This window comes from Lepeophtheirus salmonis, chromosome 2 (genome assembly GCF_016086655.4).
Source record: "Lepeophtheirus salmonis chromosome 2, UVic_Lsal_1.4, whole genome shotgun sequence".
NCBI lineage: Eukaryota > Metazoa > Arthropoda > Copepoda > Siphonostomatoida > Caligidae > Lepeophtheirus > Lepeophtheirus salmonis.
The window spans coordinates 27260519-27287763 of record NC_052132.2 but is presented as its reverse complement, the minus strand read 5'-3'; the positions used below and the strand labels follow the sequence as shown (position 1 = coordinate 27287763).

The 27245-nt window shown below is 31.6% G+C and overlaps 1 protein-coding gene across 1 annotated transcript; it reads right to left on the bottom strand.

The window, feature by feature from the left end:
* Window positions 1–6550: 6550 nt before the first annotated feature.
* On the bottom strand, window positions 6551–21504 carry LOC121113520 (transcription factor unc-3-like). The gene is given in 10 exon segments (XM_040707315.2): window positions 6551–8423; window positions 8616–9107; window positions 9169–9465; window positions 9536–9651; window positions 9653–9745; window positions 17285–17353; window positions 17599–17678; window positions 20814–20936; window positions 20991–21144; window positions 21201–21504. Coding segments are annotated over 10 exon segments (1872 nt in total). The 5' UTR covers window positions 21311–21504; the 3' UTR covers window positions 6551–8085.
* Between the last annotated feature and the right edge of the window lie 5741 nt (window positions 21505–27245).

The window sequence follows — 27245 nt, the reverse complement described above, 5'->3', positions numbered from 1 at the left end:
AAATAGTACAGTCTACAATATACAAATGTGAGATGTCAACATAAAATCGAAGAAATAAGAAAATCCAAATATAATTTTTTACACCATAGATAATTAATACATGGTCTGAAAAGTACAGGACTTAACAATGATAACACGTTTTTTTCGTTCAAAATTGGTTTTTTTTTAAATTATTTTTTCTGCTTCACTTTGTGAAGCAGAGTCCCGATAACACTTTTCAAGTCATTGCTTAGCTTGGCTTGCATTTTTTCCCATCAAGTAAAATTAAAGCATAAAATTCATTATGATCCATTGTCTTGGAAATAACAAAATTAGCGTCACACTTAGCACAATACCTCCCAAACTAAAGAACCCATTTTTGACAACTACCTTTTGAAGGTTAGTGCTAACTGAAAATGAGATAATTTAAACAAAAAGCACCGCCTATGTGTTACAACTCAATATTTCAGGGTCATATTTTAGTCCTTTATAGACTTTGACTTCAAATTTGCAGGAAAAGTTAATATAACCGAGGATGTTAACTATTTTATTTAAAGAACCTATATTGACCCTGATATGGCCTTTTTAAAAAAAAATGCCCATTTTTCATTCTTTTATTTAAACAATATATACGGGTACTTGCAGTGTAATTTTTGACGCCTTGGAAGGGTTAATTAGAATAATTTGTTCATGAAAATCGAAGATCATTTGTAGAAGAACACAAAAGTAATCAACACTCAAATTTGAAAAAAATCAAAAAAATCCTTCTAGCTTCCTTTTAGGTTGACGGTCTACATTATTGATGTTATATCCAAATCTCAATTATATATATCAACAAAAACGTTTTCCATTATATTCAAATAAATATATATTGTTCAAACACTACTTTGAATATAAGAAATTAGAAAATAAAAGAACCATTGGTTGGTTGGTTGGTTGTCAACCTTCATTAGACAAAAAATAACAAAATGTAACAATAAAAAACACACTGATTTCTTTTAATTCAAAAGTAAGAAGAAAAAAAAAACATTCAAAAGGCGATTCATTGGTGATGCAGATGTTTTGGATTGAATGGGATTCAAAGAGGCATAGCATATAACATGGTCAGTTGTGACATCCTTTTTCATTAGCGTTACAAAGACAATAGTTGATTCAATAGTGTTTGTTTTGATTCATGGTTATCAAAAATCCATTATTATTTGAGCTGGGCAAACAATGACCCAACAACATCCAAGTGAATGACTAATGAATTGTTTAATCAACTCTCCTTTATTTCAAAATGAAATAGAAATAAAATTTCATTAAATTAACGAATTTTATAATTCCTTATTGTCCTTTCAAATTTTATAAACCAACAAATTACTATAATGAATTTGTCAAATAGACGAAAATAAAATATGTTCTTAAGAAAGAGTCTAAATATTAATTATTATTTTTTCTCTCCTAATGAGTATATGTTAATTTGAAGTGGGGGGTGACATAATGACATATGAGTTCCTTCTTGAAAAAACTCGTTATAATATTATGTACATTGTTATTTCTTTGAAAAATTATCACACGGTTCTCCAAAAAAGAGAAGAGTGAGGAATACTCGAAGAAACCACAACTTAAAAAAAATATGAGGTCAGTATTTTTTTAAGAATGGAAAAATAAAAATATTTTATATATTTTCAAACAACTTCTTAAAAGAAGGAAAAAAAAAAACAATAATAGAGGAAAAATTATTTTCGGAATGCTAAACAAAATTAAAAAAATACACATCCTCTGAGAATGTGGGACATATGTGTGACGACTTAACAAAAAAAAAACCTTAATTAAAATATATTATATCTTTGTCGAAAAATTACTTTTGACATAATTGAATTCTATTATAAATATGCAAGACATTCTTAGATGGCAAACATGTGCCATCTCGTTTAACTTCGAAACCAATTTCATCACTTAAAACTAGAGAAATGGAGAGGTCATTTTGACCCATTTGTACTTCCGATTTGCCACAAATTTGATTGTTTGTCATTTATTGAAATTTTTTTAAATGCTCATAACCATATCTTTAAGTTTTGAAATCAATATGTTTATTATTAAAGCATTATAAATGCACAGTCCTACAGTGAATATAATTGGTGAAGTAAAAAGTTCTGAGCATTTTTTCGTTTTATTTTGAATATAAAATTAACGTAGATATGATTATCCGATTTAGATTGCTCCAAACTGTTTTCTGATTAATCTTTCATTCCTGGGCAATAGAATAAGTGCTCTCATACCGGTCCAACTCGAACAAATCCATTATTTTGATGTCCATTTGATTTAACCACCGTTTTCTTGTTACATTTTTATACTGTATTGAGTACATAAATAACGCAATTTTTTTTTGCCACTACCTTTTCATCTTGGTCGTAGTGATACTGAATAATGTATTTGATTTTCTCTTTTTTAATTTACATTTTAGAACACAGGAACATACAGCTGTCTTCATCAAACACATAACTGTAAATTAACATTTATTAAGTGTGCACTTAAACTTTAAGCATAAATTAAGTTTTTTTTTATAGGATGTATTAATTGTGAGATACAGCTCACTAAAGACATCCATCGAAAAACGCTCATAACTTTTTACTTAACCTAAATATCCTGAAAATGTATTAAGTATAGTTCTGAGACATATTCACAAACACTTACAAATTGACAATACCAGAAAGAAATTATTTGACTCAGTAATATATTTTAATAAAATAAAATATGGAGTTGATAACATTGATAAAATAGCTAGACCATATACACCTAAAGTTAGTTCTTGACGTTGGCCAGTGTAAGTATTTTATAACTTGCTCGATTTTTGGTTATAAATTAAGTCATTTTATAACAATTTTACCTCTTTGTCGTTCAAGGAGGTATACACTTGGATGTTCTTATAATTTCAGCCCAATAATACATGCCCAAAAAAGTCTAAACATATTTTTAATTCAAATATTAAGTATTATGTATTCCATAAGCCTTTACAAATGGTTATTTAAAACCACATGGGTACCGACTCTTTTACACTGTAAGTCACATATGCTAAGCAATGTGATAAAGAATTCAACAACCCCCATTAATGTTTCTTCGTCTAAGAGATCCGCCATGCTGGAAGCTTCCTTCAACAACTCGTATCTTCAGTTTTACACCTCCCTGCAAAATAAAATAAAATTGCAATTATTATCGATATAATATAGATATATAACAAAAAAAAGTGATTAAGTTGAAAATATATTACTTTTAACCTCTTCATTTATCAATAATCATCCCTAATTAACCCCCTAAATGAGTTGGGGGAGGGAATGGGGCCATAAAATATTTTTTTTTGTTGTGCTATTACTTTGAAAAGTACTTACTCGTTAATAATAAATATTTATTTAGTTGATTTTATTTAATTGACAAATGAGGTAAAAAAAACTTTTGATGGATTTTAGTATTGTTTGTATGTAAAACGTTTGTCATTTCGCTGTTTTGGATTATAAATGTACTATCTTGACATTTCAAAGTTGTTTCAGAGTGACAAAAAAAAAAACTATTAAATTAAAGATTTGCCAGATTATTAAATGTATAAAAGCCACAATATTGTGTTTTTTGAAAGTTTTTTTTATACAGTTCAAACCAAGCTGCACCATTTTGGAATTTGAACCAAATATAACCGGTTTACAAATTTTTTGAGTATTTTTTTGGCTACTCTGAATGAGGGGGTTTTCTACTCATTATGTACTAACTTATGTAATATATATTTTCCCTATTAAGTTTGGGGGACGAAAAAAATATAGTTTTGTCTTTCATTATAATGAAAAAAAATTTATGAGAAAAAGACAAAAACAATAATTGTAATGAGAAGCAGGGTACCCTTGAGAAATGGAGTAACTGTGAGTGAATACTGACATACTTTTAATAGACAAAGCAATAGCAAACGGGAGAAAAAAAAAGCACAACTTAACAAAGGCTATAAATTAGCATCACGAAAAACATAAAAATAAAGATATAGTTCTTATTTTTTATGTTAAAAACTATGTTTGCAATTTGTCGAACACAAAGTTACTTTTCCCACATTTATTTGAGTATTTTTCCCCTCCCTATCTATAACAAGATAATTAACATCTACATATGTACTAATAATAATATTATTACATTTCTTTAAAAATACACACATTAGAGCTTTCTAAAATAAGTATACAGAATCTTGTAAGCATGTTGTAAAATAAATGTAACACTTTTTGCAAAAAGAAAATAAACTATGTACATATTATGTAGTAGCCATTATTTAAGTATAAATAGGCTTGCAAAAATATTTATAGAGTTGTATACATTATCTATTATTACTATTTGTAACTTGTATAAGAAAATTGTACAAATTTCAACAAAAAAATTGGGGTGTATGTATAATATCAAAACTATGATTTAGAGTGTTTCTGAGGAAGAAAATGGAATTATTCAAATTTCAATAGATACTCAATATATGTAATAAATTTTGAGGTTAAAAAAATTGAAAATTACTAATTGTAAAACAGCATTTATTTGAAAATCGTATAAGCTATGTTTTCAGACCTTAATTATTTCTGTATATTTATAGTTATAAGTAGTAGTAACAGTGATAAAAATAGAATGGCAAATTTAAGTGGCGTTGCTAGCTTTCATAATTTTGGGGGCTTTGGCCGAAAAATTTATAAAACCGTTATAGAATTACTTGTATTAATAGGTTTTATTATGTATATTTATGTTGTTGTTGTTTTTTTTTTGGGGGGGGAGACGTGAGCCCCTCAAAAAAGTGGTGAATAATACCACTGATAAGTTTAATAAGTTGTTATTACAAATCATCAATGTGAAAATAACTTAAATATTCCATAGATGGTGCAAATAATAATGTTTTTTTTTACTTTTTTGTAATGAAAGTCCAAAGTTATGTTATTAGTAAATATATGATAGATCAGAGTGAACTGATAGAATAACTTAATATCTTTCATTAAAACGATTGACATTGCAATTAAATAAAGTATTATAAGACTTAGAAAATGACTATTTGGCCGAAAATTACTATTATATACATATTCTGTAGCAGATTATGTAATTCAAATGTCTACAGTTATATTATTAATAAATACATAATAATATGTAGTTTGAATAGATAAAAATGAAATGGTAGAGTAACTTAATAGTTGTTAATTAAAATGACTGACAATGTAAATAAATATAGCAGGATGTGATATAGAAATGGATCATTAGTATTCTGCGGTACATTATGTAGTTCAAATATAATTTTAATGCATCAAAATGCAATGATAACATTAATTAATATTATTTAATAAATGTAGTAATAAAATGAAACGTAGAAGTTGTAACTGGTACAATTTAAACTATACAAGTTGAAAAATGTACACAATATATGAACTTTTTAGCGGTTTTTATGAAGGATTTATTATTTTAAATCCCTGCTCCAATGCAGTGTTTTTTCACCTTTCGTGAGCAAGAAAAAAAGAATGTTGTTGTTGTTGTTTTATGAAGAAAAGAACCGCCCTAAAAGCATTGTGTTGGACGAACGCCCAAGACACTTTACCCCTCCTACTTCTTCGTCTTATACCCTACCAACACCAGATTGTACATATCTATTTGTGAAGAAGAAAAAAACCACCCAGGAAAAGAAAATAATGAAAAATAATAAATAAATATTGTATAGTATGTAAATATATTAGAAAAATAAAAAAATATGATTTTACAGAAAATAATTATAATAATATAGGTATGTTGTAAATTAAAAAAATGGGAAGAAAGAGAATATTAATGAATCACAGATGCACAAATTTCTTAGTTCATATTGTATGTATTGTGTAAGTATTCCTTTGCTGCAAGAAATATGTAGGCATATAAAAACAAATAATATTAAAAAAGTATAAAATAAACAAAACCAAAAAACAAAAAAAATAAAATAAAAATTATTTAAGATATGTTTTATGTAGATTGATAATAATGAATGGATTTTTTGTTTGATTATAATTATTTTGTCTCCTTTGGTTGTCGACCTCTTTCCCGTATTTATAAATCATTTGGCAGATGCTGTCAGTGGTGTGTAGGCCTGTGTTGGTGAGCAAAATGCCATAGAGGACAAGGAAGTTGATAGCATGGACGACATCTCTGGAAATAAGAGTGAAATAATAATGAGGAATAAAAAAATATAAATATTTATCGCCAAAATGAAGTAACTATAAATTATTTCATCTAATTAGTGAATAAGCTTGCGATAAATGTTGGTATAAAGTCAAGTTTAAGGAAAGAAAAAGAGTAGTTGATTCGAGTACTTTGAAGAGTTTTATACGTATTATTGTTTAGGTTTATCGTTACCTATCAATGATAACTATCAAAATACCATCAATTAAAAGAAAGGGTTTCTAGGATATTTCTTCATTTATAGTGCGTCAATATAGAAATAATCTAGAACATAAATTAAGAAGAGAACGCAATCCCAATTAATTTTTTTACTTCAAATATACATTCATCCCAAAATTTCATCGACATATTCCAGGCTTTGATCTCAAATTTGTGGGATGATTTGGGGAAAATGTAAACCATAGTTTATGGCTTTTAGTTGCTTTAAAATACTTATATATGCCTCGGTATGGCCCTTTTCAAATAAAATATATCAATTACCTATTCATTTATTGTGACGATCACTTTTAGCTACTTTAAGTGGAATTTTACGACACCTCCAAAGGGTTAATAAGAATGATTTGTTAATAGATGTTGAGGATAATTCGTTAAGGAATACAATTGTTCTCCAGGCTCAGTTTTGAGAAAAATCATTTTAGCTTGCTAATGTGTTGACAGGCTACAAATCCTGGGCTGAGAGCCCTATATCTGTAACTCTAATATTTAATTTACAGAATTAAGCTAGAAAACTCCCTTTTCACATATGAATTATTTTGTTTTCCAATTTTGAGAATAAAATTGATCTAAGAAATTTATTACAAAAGTTGTAATTTCTTTGTTTTTGATTATTTACTTTCAATATTCGACTTGTGGGGTAACATCTAGGCAATTACACTAATATATGTAATTTTTGAGTTACAGCAACCCTAGATTTAGTCTCAACAGATCTATTGTCAACCAAAGAATCCTATATAGCTGCTGAAGAGTCGAGTGTATCTCACTTTTTTATAAGTTTATTTTATCTATGGGTGTTAAGCATTATATTTTTACTTGATGGTATTATGATTTTTTTTATAGCTAACGGTAATTGAGTATTTACCCAACTATTTAATGGCAATAAAAAGTACCTCCTAGAATGAAACAAAGGAATCTTATAGCAATTGCGTGTGTGTTCACTCACCTCAACAAAACTCGCAAACCTATACATCTACGTAGATATGTAAATAAAAACTGTCTCTTGGTGGGTATAAAATAATAATAAACATATCAATTGACAGCCTGCTTCTTCTAGAAGAATATTACTTCTCACTTTTTCTTATTCACTATTTCTACCATATCATTGCTGACCTTACAACCAATAAGAAGTCGGAAATATATTTATAGCCAAAGCAAGGAGCGATCAAAAGCAATCCTTGTTAAGCTTGTGAGTAGTAAAAAATGTGAACTGCCCGTATGTAAAAGCGAAATGACGTCATAATTCAATGTTTTATTAAATTGTTATGACGTTTATTAGCTTCTTTATTTTTATATATACCGGCAGTGCAAATGATTTAAACCTCTTGAGTGAGAAATTAATGCATATTGGCAACTGCATTTTTATTATTATTTTACAGGCATCTGGTGGAAGTTTTATTTCTGTTTCAACGTATACATTTGTCTAAGTAGTGTTTCTCAAATTCTACGCCCAAGGTACACAAGAAAGTTTGCGTGATTAGGCTATCTATATGAAAACAAATCATTTTTTTTTGTTTAATGGTGCCCACTTGCGTTTAGTTATTTTCCTTGATTCCCCCAAGGAAGTTTGAGAAGCACTGTATCGAAGGGTGCAATCATGCTGTTCATACAATTATAAAGCTCTAAAAAGGAGGAATATACTAACAGGATAGTTTTGGAGAGGTGGTTGGGATGGGATGGGAGTGTCAGTGAATTGATGAGGATATTCACTCATTGGACGGCTGCAAGTTGCCAGGCTGATGTGGGTCCTCCCGCCGTAAAATGCCCATGTACATAGGCCTGCATGGCTTGTTGCATGTGGTGTAGGGATTTGGCTTCTTGATGTGGATAGTGAGGATGGTGTGGATGAGGAGGATGTGAATGAGGGACGTGTCCTGGATCCTCTTTAGGAAAATTGACTGGGAAATATGGATGATGTTGGTGGTGGTGTTGATCATAGTGGATCTGTCCTCCAGGGATTTGCTGACTCGAGTTGTTGTTATTATTATTATTGTTATTAGAGGACGATGTGCTGGATGAAGAGGAGGGTAAGGGACTTGCAGAGGGAGCTAAAAAAGTACGGAGGACAAAAATAATGAAATAAAAGTATTTTTAAATAAATCAATAATAAAATTCGTTAATGGATTTGTGTTTCTTTGATTGTTTGTTTTTGTAGAAAAAGAAAAGAAGCTACTAAAACATGCGATTTTTTTTTCATGCAGAAAGGGAGTGCAAAAGAAAAAATAAAGAAAAAATCTTACTCGGAGAGGTCTGAAATAGACCAGGAGATCCCGGATGACAGTTCATATTATTGCTCAACTGAGAGCCTGAGCTGTATGAAGAACCAGAGGACGTGACTGGCGTAGATGCAGACGTGGATGATGTCGAGGAATGTTCATTAACATAGGAGGATGAAGCACCAGAGGAGGATGAAGCAGAGGCCATCCTTGGTGGTGACTCTCCACCTCGGGATGTATATTCTTCAGTCACTGTCTCTGGTTGCTGTTGTACCTGTTGCTGTTGATTGTTACTCGTATTATAGAGGCCGTCCTGGGATCCTGATCCCGTATGGACGGAAGGAGATGAGTAATCAGAGTAGTCAGGTCGTCGTGGCATGGAGTACAGTGCTTCTGCTAAATCTGCTGCTCTTTTAAGAACGACCTCTTTGGGAAGTTTTTCTGGATCACCCGGATGTCGGGGCACTAACTTGCTGAGACGAGCAAAACCGTAGTCGATCGAAGGCTCACTAATGGCTAAATAACATGCATATTTTTATGAGGATATAAAGCTTTATTTAATTAAAAAAATACTTACCAACATAGACAAATCGTCCGGGGGATCCCTTTGTCAACTGTCTTGATTTGTAGGCGAGAGATACTTCCACAATACCTGGGATTTGTCTTGGAGGTGTACTCACGCGAATTGCATGAGGGGTAATGAGCTCACTCCAAACGGGGGTTGAGCCAAAAAATACTTGAAGACCATCAAAGAAATTTTCCCCAATAATGATGACAGTTTGCTGCCCGGAGGTCCATCCCTCTGAGGGAGAGACAGCCTTAATGGAAGGAAGAACACCTTGAGGATGAAAGAGAGGGTTTGAACTCCCAGTGGCTAGAAATAAAGAAATATTAATTTAATGTGAGTCAATAATTTTTTTAAATAGTGCAAGTGAGTCCCTTACAATCTGCTAAAACTCCATCCACGCGCCGTGTTTTGCGACCATGCTTTGAGTTATTATGCACAAACATGTTTTCAGAGAGGAGAAAGAATCACACTAGGATCCAGATTGAAAGAAGTAGAGACGGCCACTTGGAATCTGCGCATATCCCGTGGATTTCCCGCATTTTTAAGGCAATTTTGATTGCACTTGAGGAAGAATTTTAATTGGAATCTAATAAAAAGATAAAAATAAATCATAAATAAGAGGACCATGTAGATGAAAGATTTTTAAACATTATAACATGAACATTCAAACGACCAAAAAGAAAGAGCAAAATCTCTTCTCAAATTACGGTTCTTTTTTTATCATCTCCCCTGACCGATAGTGAAGCGTCTCGTCTATCACATAGAATATGGTTATAATTCTCATTTGATCTAATACGTTCCCCTCAAAGCTTATATATGTAGAGTCTTGTCAGAAGAACTCCCCCTGATCCTTATCTTCAAACGTAATATATGAATAATAATCAGACCAAACGAACAAAAAAGAACGTAAATAAGAGCAAGTGAACATCCATCCCTTCCCCCCACAAATATTCCTTCGTTCCATCGTTCGTTACATCCCCCTTCCTAAACATATGTATTATGTATGTAAGGTATGAAGACGTCAATTCATATTCAAATTATGGCTCTTGATCCACTCAGAGAACAATCCTCCTCCAAGAATCATCTCTACATTGTATGTACAAAATAGTCCTAACCGTAAAAAAGTAAGAGTCTATCAAACAATACTCAACACAACCAAAAAAACAATACATTCTATCATATTATGTACAATACTATATACATATAGAAGCAAAGAGACATAAAAAAATATATAATATTTTTTTATGCCAATTTTCTCCATTCTCTATCCTTTTTTTTTTTTTTTTTTTTTAACGAGGTAGCCCATAAAAAGGCGTTCTTTCTCTCACTTAAGAAATATGGACATGTATAAATATATATATAATATATAAATTATATGACACGATTTCCAAATAACATCTAATCAATTCACTAAAGAACAAATCACATAAAAATACGTTTGGACATTCTTTTTATTCAACTGTGCTTTCTATATGTAGGTTGTGGTGTGATGCTCAAGGCTAGGGCACGCTGGACAGTACAATGACTACGTAATTACTACTTTTTACATATATATAGTTAAATGAAACATCACATTTATTAAATGACAAGGGAGTTTTCATCAATGATGATTGGGGACGCTATAAACCAGGAACATTTCAAAGGAGAATATTAAGGACATAATTCATATGCTCACTTCACGGGGATTGGGACTAATATGTAAAAGGTTTTAGTCAAAAATTAGAGGATAAAAAGAATTAAAGACTTGCTTAAAGATATACAAAGTCCTATAAGATCTCATTACACTTGGTTGTTGTAATAAATAACTATCTACCAACAAATAGTTGGATTTGACAAAATAGGATGGATCGTTGTAGAGAAGATAAAAACGATTTTAGGAGCCCATCGTGATGGTGCGACAACCAATTCAATGGTGGAAAACGTTCTGATCCTGAAATACACAGCAAGGGTGTATAAAATCATTTCACCTGATGGGTAGCCAACTACATTGTCAGCAAAAATTCTGTAAAATATATGTCTGGTAATCCTTCTTTACTGAAATAAACGGCTCTTAAAAGAGCTCAAAATAAAAAAGAAATAGGCAAAATATTTATCCTACATTAATTGTGGGGACGTTACAATAATATTATGAGCATATCCTCCGGGAAATTATATGTCCATGAACGACTTAATGAGAAAAATATGCAAATTTGCGGGCGAAAAAAATGAAAAAATAAGTGATTAAACCCATCTTTTTAAGATTAAAAGAAACACTGTGAACGGGACTTATACAATGACTGGATTATTATTGGCAATACAATACCAACGGTTCTTCTAACACAATTAGCATAAGTATTTCGATACTTATTGGAATTCCTATAGCCTAATCCCCATTACAAGAGGCTTTAGTAGGATTTTAGGGTATTTGGGTTGTTAGATTGAAGAGCATGCACAGACCCTCTTGGGATTGGCTAGTTCATAAACTAATGACCTCTTATAATAGATAACTTTCATTCTTGCATTGTTTTATAAAAAAACATTTTTTTAACTTTAAAATTTGGGCATTATCAACAAAGAGTTAAAGAGCTAAACAAAGAGTTTACATTTCAACAATCTTTCCAAACAAGATTCTATTTAAATCATTCTAACAAATCATATGTCTAGATCCCACATGCTAACCTGAAGGGGTCTGCAAGTTTATCAAAAATATTTTTTTGTAAAGAAAGTTATTAAGAAATTTAGTTACTAAAAAATTAACGTCATCAAAAATTATCAAGAAATTATGTTTTTGTTAAAAAGTTCATAAGTTTTTCTCAAATCTTCAAAACCTCTAACACATCATTTACATATTTATATACCTAGATCATTGGTTGAACTAAAAAAAAAGAAGACCATTTAGACATTGTCATGTTAGAAACCAATTGAATGACTAATAAATTGAGTAGGAAACACTGTAACACACCCAGGTAAGTACATAATATTTGAAATACTGACATATGTACACATATATATAAAACAGATGTATATATTTGTATGAACTTGTTTTTACGACCATTGCATTACCTAGCTAGCATTCATATTTTACATACATGGTCCATATATTTATGGTTTTACAAGGTGGAGTAAGCCCTTGTGTTGTGTTGGTCAAGGGAGAGATTGTAAAAAAGAAAAATGGCTATATGTATGTATGTAGTAGTGAGTGAGTGAGGATTGTTCAAAATCACGGATTATTAATTGACGTAATTCAATATTTCCTTTCTCCCCCCATCTATTCTATGAAAACCATCTGCTAGCTAGGATGAGAGGCTCAAGAAGGAACAGACAAAACAGGTGGATTTCTGCTCTTTTTTATATATTCTATTTTCTTATGTATTTTATGAATTGTAATTGCTTTTGATACATAAGAAAAGGAGGGGAGAGAGGGGGAGACACCCTCAAAATCCCATGGATTACAAGAAGCTTTATCATCATTGTTACACCATATGGAGTAGGATCAGTCAAAGAGGAGGAAGGAGAGAAAATTGAAATGTGGGTAAGTAAAAAAGTGGAAAAAATCATTATCTTTTTTGTCAAAATGTGACCAAATCATGCAACAGTTATGTATTCTTTTTTTTTTAAAGAACTTTTATTGCTAAGGTTATTTACTACCAATTTTACATACATAACATAGTTAGAAAATGCATTATATGAACCATAAATATCTACGTACCACACAGATGGTGTTTCAATTACCTCCATGGTTTTACAATAGGTAGATTATACATATGTATATTATGTACTTTTAATTCCTCACGTAATGGTTATTTGTAAATAAATTGCGTAATTTCAAGAGCTAATGGCTATATCATCTTGGAATGGGTTTTATATCTATGTGTGACTCTGGATAAATAAATATATAAAGACAACAAAGGGATTTGAATTATTAAATAGGCATAGTAAGGCTTAAACGTAAGCTATTAGAAAGGGTAGAAACAAAGATGTATTAACCTCTTGAGATATAAGTGTCAGAGCATGGGAATTCAGGTTAAGAGACGAGCTGGAACAAGGGAGCCATTTCAAGTTTATTTTTTATTTATTTTGAGATTCATTTGCTTTGCCTTACAATCTCCGATCCAGAAATGAATTAAACTTGTATGTCAAAGTATTAGAGTAAATTACTTAACTCATGGTATAAAACTGTATTATAATTTCAACGTCAGCTAAAGGAAATAAATTGATTGGTTAACTTTTATAAGATAATTAAAGTCTATCCGAGTTTAATATCAAAATACTAGTTCAAAAATGGCCCATCAATAATATAAGAAAAACAAACAAATGCAGCTTATATATTTGCTTAATCATTTTAATGCATCATGTCAGCTTTATGTATTTCTTTCGTTAAAGCTCTTATTTAATTTTTTGATAATAAAAAGTAAGATAGAAATATTTATCTATCCTCTTGAGTCTACAAAATGATGTATTGTTTATGGCAACTACTATTTATAGTTACCTTTTCACAAGGATAAGATATAACTGTAAAAAGATACACAGGTTGTTTATTGATGATAATAGAATACTATGTAACAACTAATAAGGGCAAATAATCGGTGTACAGTGTTGGGCAACAAAACGTGGACTGTTGATTAATATTAATTTCAACATTAATATAGTGATTATATTTATTTTGACATTCTGCTTCAGCCATCTTTTGTAAATTAGCAAAATATAATAAATATTTTCTCATCTCATCAACAACATGACTGAGCAAGAAGTCAAGAGACAGTACATCTCAGACCTTCTATATGCTTGAAGATGAGGTGGCGATGATTACTCACATTTTGAATAGAGTTGCCAACTTTCCCTTGAAAAACGGAATCCTCCCGTATTTATATATAAACAAAACAGGTGTCCCGTATTGAGCAGAAAAGGGACGCAATTTGTTTCGTAATACTCTGAGTTTAAAAAAAATGGTTAGACAAGTGCCACTTGAAAATGAATTTGAGGCTCTAGTATCTTTACAATTATTCTACAGATACTACTACTTCTGGATGGATGTTTAACATTCTATCTATTGTTTTATATCAATGTATACAGTTTTATGTAATCAAGACAGGTTTCTGTTTAATAAATATTCTGATTAAATTGAGTTGATTTTGTTTATTATTAAAGTAAATTGCTGGATGATAATTATTTTCCAGGTGTTCATATCACTCAAAAATATGCATCTAATTCAATTCCGGTCATATAGTTTAAAAAATGGGGAAATTCAGAAAATTGTTTGCCAACCGTTCCTTGAAAAAAAGAATCGTTACGTATTTAGAAAAAAAGGCTCCTGCTCCGACCCTACCTATCTTGTGACCCTTATTGATTTTTTAGAGAGTTGGCAACCTAATTGTGAAGTACTCCAGTATCCTGGTTTTCAAGGTGGCCGAGATGAATAATGATGGAGAAGACCTCTCCAGGAAAGCAAAAAGTGGAGGACACAATTTAAGGAGTGATTTGTACAGCTTGGAGAAGAAGATCAAGGAGGATCCCATCAAATCGATAAATTGCACTGTCAACGACTTCTCTGTCTCTGCTAGGGCCACCAGGAGTGCCGTGAACGGCGGCTTGGGATTATACTTATACACCAGGACTCCATGCCACCTTCTGTCAGAGATCATAAAGACCAGGAGGCTCGAGAGTCCATGTTTTGTTGTTCAACCCCGTACATTGCTAAAAATGCTACATACCTCAGATAACCTCACTTTACTATTTGAGTAAGTAACTGAGGGACCAAATTCAGGATAAAATGAATGTGTTCTTTTAAGAATGTCTAGTAATTAGTTATTTACTATTTTATTTTGGAACTTTTCAGGATCTCACTAAAGAACAGCTTCCAGGAAAATGAGAGAAATTGTAGTTACTACTCATAGATAGAGGGGGGCGAAAATAAGAGGAAGGATCAAACAGATCGGTGTTGTTAGACTAAGGCTTACACACAATGATGTGAGAAAAAAGTGTCTTTTACATACATATAGACTACATATGTAAGCACTTTTAAGCATGGTCACTTAGAGAGTCAAGTCATAATTAGTTTTTATGACTCCTTTTTTTTTTACAAATAGTGGAGGAAAAATAGATGTGAGAAACACACAAAAAAAAACAATTATTATTATTTTTTGTCAAAAAATAAATAGAAACAATAATATAACACTTTACAAAAAAAAAAAAAAAAAAAAGAATGGAAATGGAAATTTGTCAATCAACACCATCTGTTGTTCAAAAACGGAAAGAAAAGAAGATTTACAAACAATTTATTATTATCACAAGTCATTTTTCATAAATCATTAACAAACAAATTTGTATTATATTATATTATATTATTATTTTAGCTACGACACCTCTTTCTCTCAATTTTTGAGCAGATGGTACTCAATAGTTATGTGTGATATGCTCATTATACAAAGGGAAAAATGATGAGTAATAAAATATGTATATGTAATGTAATAACTAATAGAGTTCTTATGTCTACGTTCTCTTTTCTCTTTCTTTGCGCAATGGACACCATTTTACAATGAATCAATTGGAGTGCATCTATTAGTCTTATTATTGATGAGTAATTCATTCACCATGTAGAACTAATAAGACATATGTTGATGAAGTTAATTTGATGGGTCAGTTCAGAGGGGAGAGGGAGAGGAAAAGACGCGTTCAATAACAATTTGATAGTAATGTGTTTACACATGAAGTACTAATTTAATGCACTGGATTTGTACAAAATTATTAATGATTTAGTCACTATGTTACTTTCCTGACCATCGTATTATTATATTGTCTCAGAAAAATCCCCAATTGATTATATAATTTCCCTCTCCAATTTTCGAGAAATGGTTCTTCATTAGTGCCTTAGTTATTTACACATTTTTGTATTAACTATCAAAGTTTTAAAGAAGATTTGTTAATGCATTTTCATTACAACAACCAAGACTATGATCAGTGGAGATGGAAGTCGTCTTTTGTTTGTCAATAATTGAATAAGTTTAGAAAAAAATATATCATCTACACTCTTCAAAATTTAATATTATTTACGACAGTCACTATTTTAGTTTATTAATTCATAGGTTTAAAATAAAATAGTAAAAAAGCATACAGCTTTTTCCATTTTATTTCCATTTATTTTAATGTTTGAAAGTATTTGTTTTAGGATTTGAAGGGAAGTGAAAGAGGTTTAATAAACTCCACTAGGCTTACTTACAACCTTTTGAACAAAGAAAGTGTTTTTGAGAGGCTTGTTTACAATAGTTCTACATTGTTTCCTTCAAATATGTGAAATACATAAGTTCGACTTGAACCATCCAACGTCATTTACTTTCCAAATCTAATATAATATATCAATTATCTTTGAAAGATAAGGATTTATCTCAGTAAATTGAAAGTCATGAATAGACTATACGGCCTGATACTTTAAATAAGGTTTTTAAAAAAGAACAAGGATTCGATAATAAATAGTGAGATGTCATCCCAACAGCAACCTAATAGGATTTTTCTCAAAATTAAGAGTGTGTATTGCTCTGTATTCTTCAACGAGTTATCGACAAATTCTAATTTTATTACAAAATCCTAGAGTTGACTTAAATAAGTTTATTAAATATTGAATATATGAAGTAAATTGAGAGTTTCTCTTTTTCTTGATTTTTGCTAAGGATTGTTTTTATGCTGACTCATCAGATGTGTCCTTTCTAAGGCAAAGATGACTGAATCTAGAGATTTTACTATAGAAAAACCTCTTTGGAATTGAGATGCATCTCATTTCTATTATGTACTAATTAATTAAGAGTGCCTTTCTAATTATGATTGGAGCTATGTCGTCGGTCATAGATCCCCCACCCCTTTCCTCTCAGAAGTATCTAGATTTTGTTCATATGAACTTAAAGAACAGGTGTAACTCTCCTCCATGGTAATTTTGTTTTTTTACCCAACTACTACCGTATGTCAGAGGATCCAAAAAAATAAAATATATATACAAATAAAAAATTGACGTATAAAGAAGGACAATGCAAAATAATAAAAAGAACGAGAGAATCACATCATCAGGTCGTCTCCTTCTGAAGGAAGTGGAGGACCCCCTGATGAGAGCGTCAAAACATCATACATAGAATTGATCCTTATAAAGAGAGTCACTTACCTGTCACAAACGACGGGATCTGAAGGAGTCTCATTCCGATTGCCACAGGACTTCTTTTCACAACATCGGCTAAAAGCACAAACGGATAAATTATAAAAATAATTATTAGTCAATCATTGTTTAAAAGATAAAGTGTGGCCAATAGAGGCGCTGCATTCCATGACTCAAGAAGAAAGGAGGGTGAGATACAGAGAGAGAAAGGACCTCCCAAGGGATGCCACAAAAACCTCTTCTTCTTCTCCCTTCCTCCTCCTCTTGGATGGAAGGAATAAAATGAAGAAATTCTCCTATTTCAAGATAGAATATTTACATACCTACAAATCACTTCATGAGTCAAGAGAACCCGTTGCATTTCCGGATTCCGGATATGATTACTCCCCTCATACTCCACAACCTGAAAAGAGAATCATTTATAGCAATGATTAATGATGAATAATCATTTATCCTTTTAAAAATTAGGGAAATGTACAAAAAAAAAAAAAAAAACAACCGAAAAAAACTTCAACAGTTGGCAAACGTTTTTTATATATCATAGAATGGGGATAGAAATTATAAATTATATTCGGGAAAATTCATTTATAATTGAAACATCATGTAGTTTTGGATGGTTGATTTTGTATACATACATATATTCTATATTTATTTTTGGGGAAAAGCGTTTATATATTTACCAATTTGTATATTATGTTATAAATGTACTGCTATAAAGGAAGGAAAGACAGACAGACGGACAGAGAAAGAGAAAGAGACCCTTCTTTTTCTATATAGGTTCAGCTTTTTAATTTGATTTAGACGTTCCGTCTTTTATATATTTATACGAGTACATATGTACACATGAATGAGTCAGAAGAGGTAAACGATCCCTTTCTGACTATTCTCTTATATACTTTTTACTTGTTTTATCCTTTTATATGTACATACAAATATGTTTTCAAGAGCTCCCAAAACATGGATATCCCATTTTGAGTATTTTTTCTTTTTTTTTGGGAATAAATATATTTGGACATTCTCATGATATATAAAAAAAAGGGGATTTTATTATGATGAAAAGGACTTGATAAAGTTCAAATACATATGTGGGACGTCAAGACAAAAGCCAGCTAGAATTACTTTTCTCAAAATATACTCTGGATTACATTTGGATTCTTCAACGAATTTCTATGATCCTATGATCCATTTCTATCAATAAATTATTTTGTATACCTATTGAAGGCCCCGCAAATAAATTGTAGTTAAAGTAGCCAAAATTGATCGGTCTATAAGAATGCAAAATTGACCGATTTTTTTTTGGTAAGGGTCATATCGGGTTAAACGATACAATATAAGAAGTTCTTGGATATCTTAACACATCACATCACAAAGGACATAATGGACTCTAATATGTCTATGAAATATGGGGCTCTGTGAACATATATAGTGGTGTGTCTTGAGTCCTTATTTAGCACTCAAAACAACAGTTTCGTCCAGTTCAGTCTCGGTTTGGTCCAATTGAGTTCTTTATATCAGTCCTGAAACATGTTAGGTTCGGTACTTCAGTCAATTTTATTTCTATTCTTTTTTTAATCAGTTTTAGTAGGGACAGTCTGAGAGATCAACAGTCTTAAAGACCGGCCAGTACTGGAGCGAATAAATGAGTACTGACAAAGAAAGCACTATGAATATGTATAAAGTTTTAAAAAAAGGGATTTTCTCCTTTTTCTTGATTTTTGTTCTATATTGTTTATATAATGACGCACCATATATGTAGACTTGAGTGAATACTTGAACTCTACACAATAAACATGGCCCTAACACTTTTATGGTGTACCAGTAAATATACTATACTAACTGAAATAATCGATTTTTAAGTAAAGTGTTCCGAACTCAATTGTTCATGACCCGCCTGTTCTTTCCCCGACCACTGCAGCAATGGTACCAAGATGTACATTGAAATGAGGTGGTCAAAACATAAGGAGCTCTCTTTTTAAAAGTAGGAGGGAGTAGACACGGGGAAATATCTTCGGCATGGGTTGACCCATAGAGCATCTCCTTTCTTTCTTTTAATTGATAAACAAACAAATATGAACTAATTTATTTTGAACTATAAAATTAAATTGAGGCCTGGCTCTCCCTTGGGCCGGCTTACATAATTTTTCACACTTTTAGTAATAGAGAACGGGATGTAAATAGTTTATCTATGTAATGAGTGAAAAGAGACGTGTGCCGCCATCTCCGAACACCCTCAATGTTTGTTTAATCATTCATTCATTTGTGAATGTACAATATAGTAAATCAACAATTCTTTCTGACTTTTTGTTTATATATATATATATATTTATTTATTTATTTTCTAATGTGTGTATCATTCAGTATGTAATTGTATTTTCCGTTTCTTTCCCTCGTCCCTTCCTGAGCTCGAGGGTGGAAGAAAGAAAGGAAGGAAGGAGAATTATGGAATTAAGATAAATCTCAATTCCTTCGGAATGAATGGGACTCTTTCTTGAGTAAACACAAATAGCAGCCCGTGCGCAGTCTCACAACAACAAAAAAACAACACACACAATAAGGGTGAATAACATTATTACTTCACTTCTTATTCTTTTAGTTATTATTTTCTATTTCAACCCCTTTTCTTTTTCCACTTCTTTGGAAATGTCTTAACTCTCCCCTCTCAACTCTTATTCGTTATATACATAATCCACTCATATCCCCACAAAGGATATTTAATAAATACATATATATGGGAATCGTGAAACCCTAGCTTAATGTTGCGAATCTTCAGGTCATGAGTTGAAGGGGGAGACATACCCCCCTAGGCCCGTTCAACAGAAGCGCCTAAGCCGAAACCCCTTTTTCTAATTTACAATTATGAAATAGCAGGGGGAAAATTTGATAATTAATTAGTACACTTCAAAAACGGTGCGTGAAGCCAGCTCTTAATCTTCCTGTAACCCCAATGTATCCTCCCCATATTGACAATATTCATATCCCCATATACATTTATAAAATGATCTAACTCGGCTTAAAAATCCTTGCAAATCTTCAGATCATGCTTGCAGTTGGACGTTGTACTTTCTGCAACACCAATTAGACTATCTCTCTATCCACATATTTAAATATAATTTATATCTCAAGTTAAAAAGTCATATCTGCACTCTTTGCTTCCCGCGTGGCTTATATATCTATCTATCTATTTAGTTAGACTTCATGCCACATTGCATGGAGGTGTTTAGTCTACTGCATTTTTTAATTGAAGTTTCCATATTTAATATTATAATAAACTCACAATCAAATATTACTTGCCTATTGTCGGATATTTACTGATATGGAAAAAACGTGTATCAAGGAATAGTTGTCAAAAATAAAACGTTTATGATATATGAGCAATTTATTTAATTTGCATTTTCTTGTTTAGCCAAAAAAGATAGTAAAAAGTTGATGAAAATGCAGGAGAGTAAGAAATGGGCAGAGATTTGTCATGGTTACTTATTACTACTATGATTATAATGACTAATAACTTATATTTAAAGTATGTTAAAAAGGAGCTGACCTGTTTGGAAACGGAGTCAATGAGTCGAACATAGAGATCCTGCTCTTGACGAATACCATTGGCATATAGCAATTGCAACTTGTATTTGATTCCGTTGTTGAGCTTTTGATGTCCATCAGATTCCTAGAATTGATGAATGTACACATTTGAGCTTTTCTGGAACAAAATGACCCTTACCTCTCCATCATCCGTAAAGCGAATAAAGGACGTGCGCTCAATCTCTACCTGTGCCCCATTCCGATCAAACAACTGAATCATGAAATGGAAGAAATTTGACTTGCGGAGGTTGGATGGAGGCTGCTTTGTGAATTCTACACGACCAATGGCGCAACTGTGGATTGATTCATGATTCAATAATGGGCAAAAAATATATAAAAATATCCTTACCGTGCCATCGTTGAAGTGTCTAATGAATGATGCATCCAGGATGGATTAGGGTCCACAAGGGACTCTGATTTGAGGATGAGGCCACTACTAGCCTGCATTGAACCAAACATGATTCTCTTCGAAGATGATTAGGCTTTGGTCGTACTAAGATTTAGTATACACTAACTTCTACTCCAAATAGAATTATAAATTTTAATTAGAATTGAAATGTGTCAAATTAAAGAAGATGTATCTTTAAATAAATTGAGTTTTTAATTCCTTTTTAATTCTCTCATCTACACGGGTTTAAGACTCTCGAAGTACTAAAAAAAGTATTATTTTTTTAGGGGAACTTGATTGTGGTGCTCCTTTGACATAAAATGGGGCGTGCGCGTTAGCGAAGGGGGAAAAATATATTGTGAAAGCAGGACTGTCTCTCTTTCTCTCTCCCTCTTTATTTCTTTCTCCGTTGCTCTGCCATTCATAAGACGGTCCGCGTTGTTGATGTATTTGATAACTCCACCTACTTTCTTCGTTATATTCTCTATAAATAAAAATAAAAATTCGTTCCTCTTGGGACATATTCATACATTATTATAATAATTCTAAATATATGTATATATAGTACACAATATATGTAAAAGAATGGAGAGATGAGTTTTTCTAAGTCGCGTAACTTTTTTCCCTAGTTTTATTTATATTTATTTTTTAATAAATAAAAATTTAATTCAAATAATTAAATATCATTATCTTACTGATAAAAAAACATTTTCCCTCATTCTTTTGAAACAAAATAAATAACGTTCAACCCAAACGAAAATTCAATTAAAAACTAGCGAGAGAGAAAAGGAAATAATATTCATGAGATAAATAAATATGCTTGTTGCTCCTAGAACATGCGACTTCTTTATTGACGGATTATTATTTTAGTTTTAGTTTATTTTTAAAAGTTAATTGGTAGTTTTTCTTTTCTTTTGGAGTGCATTATTCTTGGTACCATATATTAGAGATGAGACTCGGTTCAAGACCGATCTATTTTTAAAGTTCTGTCTTAAGTCCTTTTTCTAGACCAATTCAGACTGATATTTCATTCCATACGGCGATGATCTCATAATGTAGACTGAAATTTAGATTGAAAACAATTCAGTCTTGTCCAACGTTCTGTCCTACTTTGTGACTTTGCGAGGGGGTGTTTGCAGCAAAGACTCTAACTAAAAACATACTATCAATTGGCAAATGTTGTATTTTGTCACCTTTATATATTATATTCCTCAAAATCGGCATTTATATATGTAAAAAAAAAAAACCACATTTTGTGAAAACTATGAGAAATTTGTCAAAACTTCGAAGAAAAATGCTTGTAACAGTCCTGGTTTCGAGAGTAAAGTATCTGAGTTTACCAATTGAATTAGTTTAGCAACACTTTATGTATCTTAATTGCACGAAAAAAGGCTGCCCCTTTTCTGTATTTAGGCCTAATTGGACTATTAAATATTCTTATAGACGTTAGACCCTCGAGAATGTGTTACTTTACTTACACAAAAATGTAAACCGCATTTTGTTGTCAGCTGTTGATTTTTCTGCTTATTTTCCTCCTATCGGTATTATGACTAATATTGTTTATTGAATTGAAATTATCTATTATCAATCTAGTTAGAAGGAAGAATTGAATAACTAATATCAAATAAGTTGTGGCCTTTTTCTGTTATTTTAGATGAAGAAAGGTTGTAATATACAATAAATGTCGTTATCTTCACTGTATAAAATTGTGGTCATGATAAATATTGATTTTTGATGACGTCATTGGTTAATGTTTACGGCTAAGTCAATTAGCATGTAAAGTTTTATGGACGGCCTTTGCGTCCAATTCGGCAGCGTCTTTGTGACTTAGAACTCCGTGTCAAAATTGCCAGACGAATAATTATCTTGTATTAAGTATATTATAGAATATAAGTAACCAACACAAAATCAAGTTCGAATAATTTTTCTGTCAATTTCCATCAACAAATTATTCTAATTTACACTTTGTGTGTGTTGGAAATTGCACTGTCATTGGCCAGAATTGATTATCAGCAATACGAGAACGATAAATGTATTTGAAAGAGCTATATCAGAGTAAATATAAGTCTTTGAAAGCAAATAAAGGTCTTAAACTATAGCTAAAATTCTTGGGTATCTTTGCTCATCGTCCAAATTTGGCTATAATACTGATAATTGACTTAAATATGTCTATGAAATATTGGGATTCATGTACAGGGTGGTCCATTAAAATCTAAATACTAATACTAATTCAATAATTAATGACGGCAGAATGATTTCCCCTCGACTATATCTTTTGGGTGCAGGTCAAGGGAAGGAAGTGCAGTGTCTGTTATCAAATGCCTTCAAAGCCAGTGTCAACCAGCACTGGTACTCCATGACAGAGGACTACATCCACAATGGGAACCAGGTATTCCACCCCGCCTGGAAGCCATCTTTGCCGCTAAGGACGGCCACATTAATAATTAAAAGAGCTCAGACACACATCTATTAATAGTATTAATTTTGTTGAAATGATTTTGTTAATTTATAATTTATATCCTTTTGAAGTTTAAAATTGAAAGTATATAGATTTTTATGGACCATTTATATATTATAAAATAATAGATTTGGATTTTCTCCTTTTCTTGATTTTGTTCAAGACTGTTTATATATAAACGCACCACACATCATTCCTTACAATATACGAACAAAGTACATAAATAGACGAATAAGATCGGGGGGGACATGGAAGGAGAGAAAAGAGATAAGAAGAAAGGGAAAATGCAGTTCCTAATGTTGTTGAAGGCAAACTTATTTTTCTTTTTCTTTTTATTTCTGTATCTACATATTACATAGACTACTCACATACTAGTGCTGGTAGTAGTTGTAATTCAAACGAAGAAGAAGGGCGAATGAAGGAAGAGGTCCCAAAGGAAATGAATAAATAAAAAGTACTACACTGAAAATCTAATTTTGATTTTAACATGTGCTCAGCTGAAGGCTCTTCTACGTAGTATGTACATATGGCAATATTTTATCCCTAGCAACCTCTGTATGTTGTAGTGATGTTGTTGTTCTCCACATCCGTTTTGGTGGGAGCATCTCCGTCTCGATCATTGTCATTAAACCAAGAGCAAAATAGATTCAAATTGTTTTTTTTTCTAGAAAAATAAACATGGGTCTCGAGCCCTCAATGCATTGATTTTCCAATCCGTACTCCTCGGAGTTGAATAAATATTTCTTCCAAAAATGTATTTGTGCTCCGGTGTGCAACGTCAATGGCTCCGTGGTAGGTTACATATCTCAATAAAGAAAAACACATTTGGTGAAGCATATTTTATATTTCTCAATTGGCGTAGGATATTAACTAATGTTACAGGGCTCTGAAGTGAGGAAAAGGTTGGGAATCTCGAACCAAAAGTCTTGGATAAGGTCGTTTTAGTGGAATTTTAATTCACTATACTCCAGTATTTTTAAAAATGGGCGTCATGGTACAGTAACCCACCCCTTTTGCAGGACCTCTCAATAGTCAGGTGTACAGTAAAATGTTTATTTTTGAGATATATAAGCAAATAAAAGGTTTTTCAAGGGTATGGGTTTGGTATATCTAACTCGAAAATTTCTTTAACAAGGGTTAAATTTTGATATTTCTTGTTTGATAAACTAAAATAAATTATTAAATGTACGATTTTATATTCATAGCATCTTATTTGGGACAGTAAAAATGGTCTAAAAGTGGTCAATTTTGACCCGAAAATAACTTTTTTTTTCAAACTAAAATAGCCTGAGAGGCCTTTAACATTACCAAAGTATGTTTTTTGATTTTCCCCTGTCTTTGGCAGAAGATAACTCGAAAACGGAACAGTCTAATGTAGTAGATGAAGGGGGTGTATGACACATTCAACTACCTCTTAGCATGGGCTCAAAAGTTACTATTTTATCTATAGTTAAAAAGTGGGTTTTATGTCATATATATGTAAGTACATCTATGAGCTTTATAAAGAAAATTCCAGCTAAGCCACAACATAAAAAAACACAATTACTTTAAATAGTTTGTGTAAGTGATTCTATTTGGAAATAGGTTGTAATTCCAATATTTTCTTAGAACTAAAACTTTATCTGCCATGCATGTACACGTAATTTGTTTCTGATAAACATTGCATATTATAATCTTCAAACCTCAACAATTCTCCCTGTCAAAATGAAGAAGTTATGTAATTTAGAATGTTTCTTTTTTGGTGAAGAGAAAATGCAACGATAGTAATTTCCGTGCTTAAAAAATTAAATTTTTCATGGTATTTCTTGAGAATTGCGGATTTTTTATTTGAATATTTTATATATTCAGGGGCGTCCGCAGAATTATATAAATATTTATATCTCATATGGTTTTTGGAATTAAATTTTGGAAAAAATCTATGGCTATTCACAGAATGTAAAATTTTTTGGAAAAAAATCTCAAATAATACATATTTTGCAAAAAAAATTTAAAGAAAAAATCCACAGCTACTCACAAAAAATTAATTTTTTTTGAAAAAAAATTTAAAATATTAAATTTTGTTGAAAAATTTCAAAAATGTATCATTATTTATAAAAATTAAATTTTTTGAAAAAAATATCCCCCCTATTTTTGTATAATTTTTTTTTTTTCATCCTGACCAAACAAATTTCTAGTAAAAACAAAATATTTCTTAATTTGGGGGTGGAGCGGGTAACAGTCCCTCCGGCCCACCTTGCAGACGCCCTTGATATTCTTATGGTCTTTTTTTTGTAATTAAGTGGTCGTGCAACAGTTTTGATACTAAAATGAATGAATAATCTTATATATATATATATAAGATCCAAGGATAATTAATTTTGACAACAGTAGACAGCAATAACGGCTTCCAGGAGGCGGCAGAATTTTCTGCAGGTGGTTTTGATGAAGATACTCAACATGGCAGCCCACTGCTCGTTGACAGAGTCCTTTGATGCCTAAACATTTGGGTGTCGAATTCTGCAGGTCTGGGACTCTACATGCTACCATATAAAATCTTTCAGGGGACTCAGATCTGGTGACGGAAAGGCCAGGAGTTCACCCACAAAAATGGAACTATCTCTGTCGTCAGGAATAATACTTTTTGGGCATTTAGAATGACATATATATGCGTCTTGACACGGTAGACCTTGGCGTTTATGACTATATCCGTCATGAAGAGATCATGCGGTTCTATAAAGCCATTGACTTCAGCTTCAATAGTAAATTTTCTTAGCTGACCACTCATGAGGACTTCTCCGAGATCCTCACCCGTATTCAGGTGCTCTTTGATACGGTAGATGATATTTAGCCGCTATAACTGCTTTTGGGAATAATCGGTCGGCGGCAATCAAGCTTACACTCTTTTAACTTTGTTGTTCTTATAAATTTTCTCATAATTTTTGTACATGCTAGTATGATAGAGTAAATCTGTAATTAATTTTATTATAAATACATATGATAAATTTTAGATCTAATATATGAAATTTAACATTATAAATATGTTTTTAAATTAGTCAAAGGAGTTAAGGCAAAAAACTACTTACTAGAGGTAGTTCAATTTGTTTCTTAATATAAGTGCATATGAATACGTAAACAACAAACGCAGTCTCTCTTCACATTAACAAATTATATTTGAAATTAAAATAGGACTGCAAAACTATTCCAACATAGTTCCATATTTCGCTCTTATTGGTATACCAATGGTAGTAGCAGTAGGAGAAGAATAGTAAGAAGACATAAGAAGAAGAAGGCGGGAAGAACAAGGGAGGGGGGGGGGGAATAATGCGACTTTTCCCCCCTTATTTCTTGCATATATTTAGGTTTATAAAATATTCATGAAAGTATAGGCAATTTAAAAATATATATAAACACAAAGCGTAGAGGAGAAATAAAAATTATGTGTGTGTGTACAACATTAAATGTGAGCATGAAGTAGGAAGAGATGTCCTTGTACTTTAGTATAAGCATGAAAGTATGTAGTATGTACAGAAAAAACCATAGATATGCACATTAGGCTGGCTTGTGTGTCA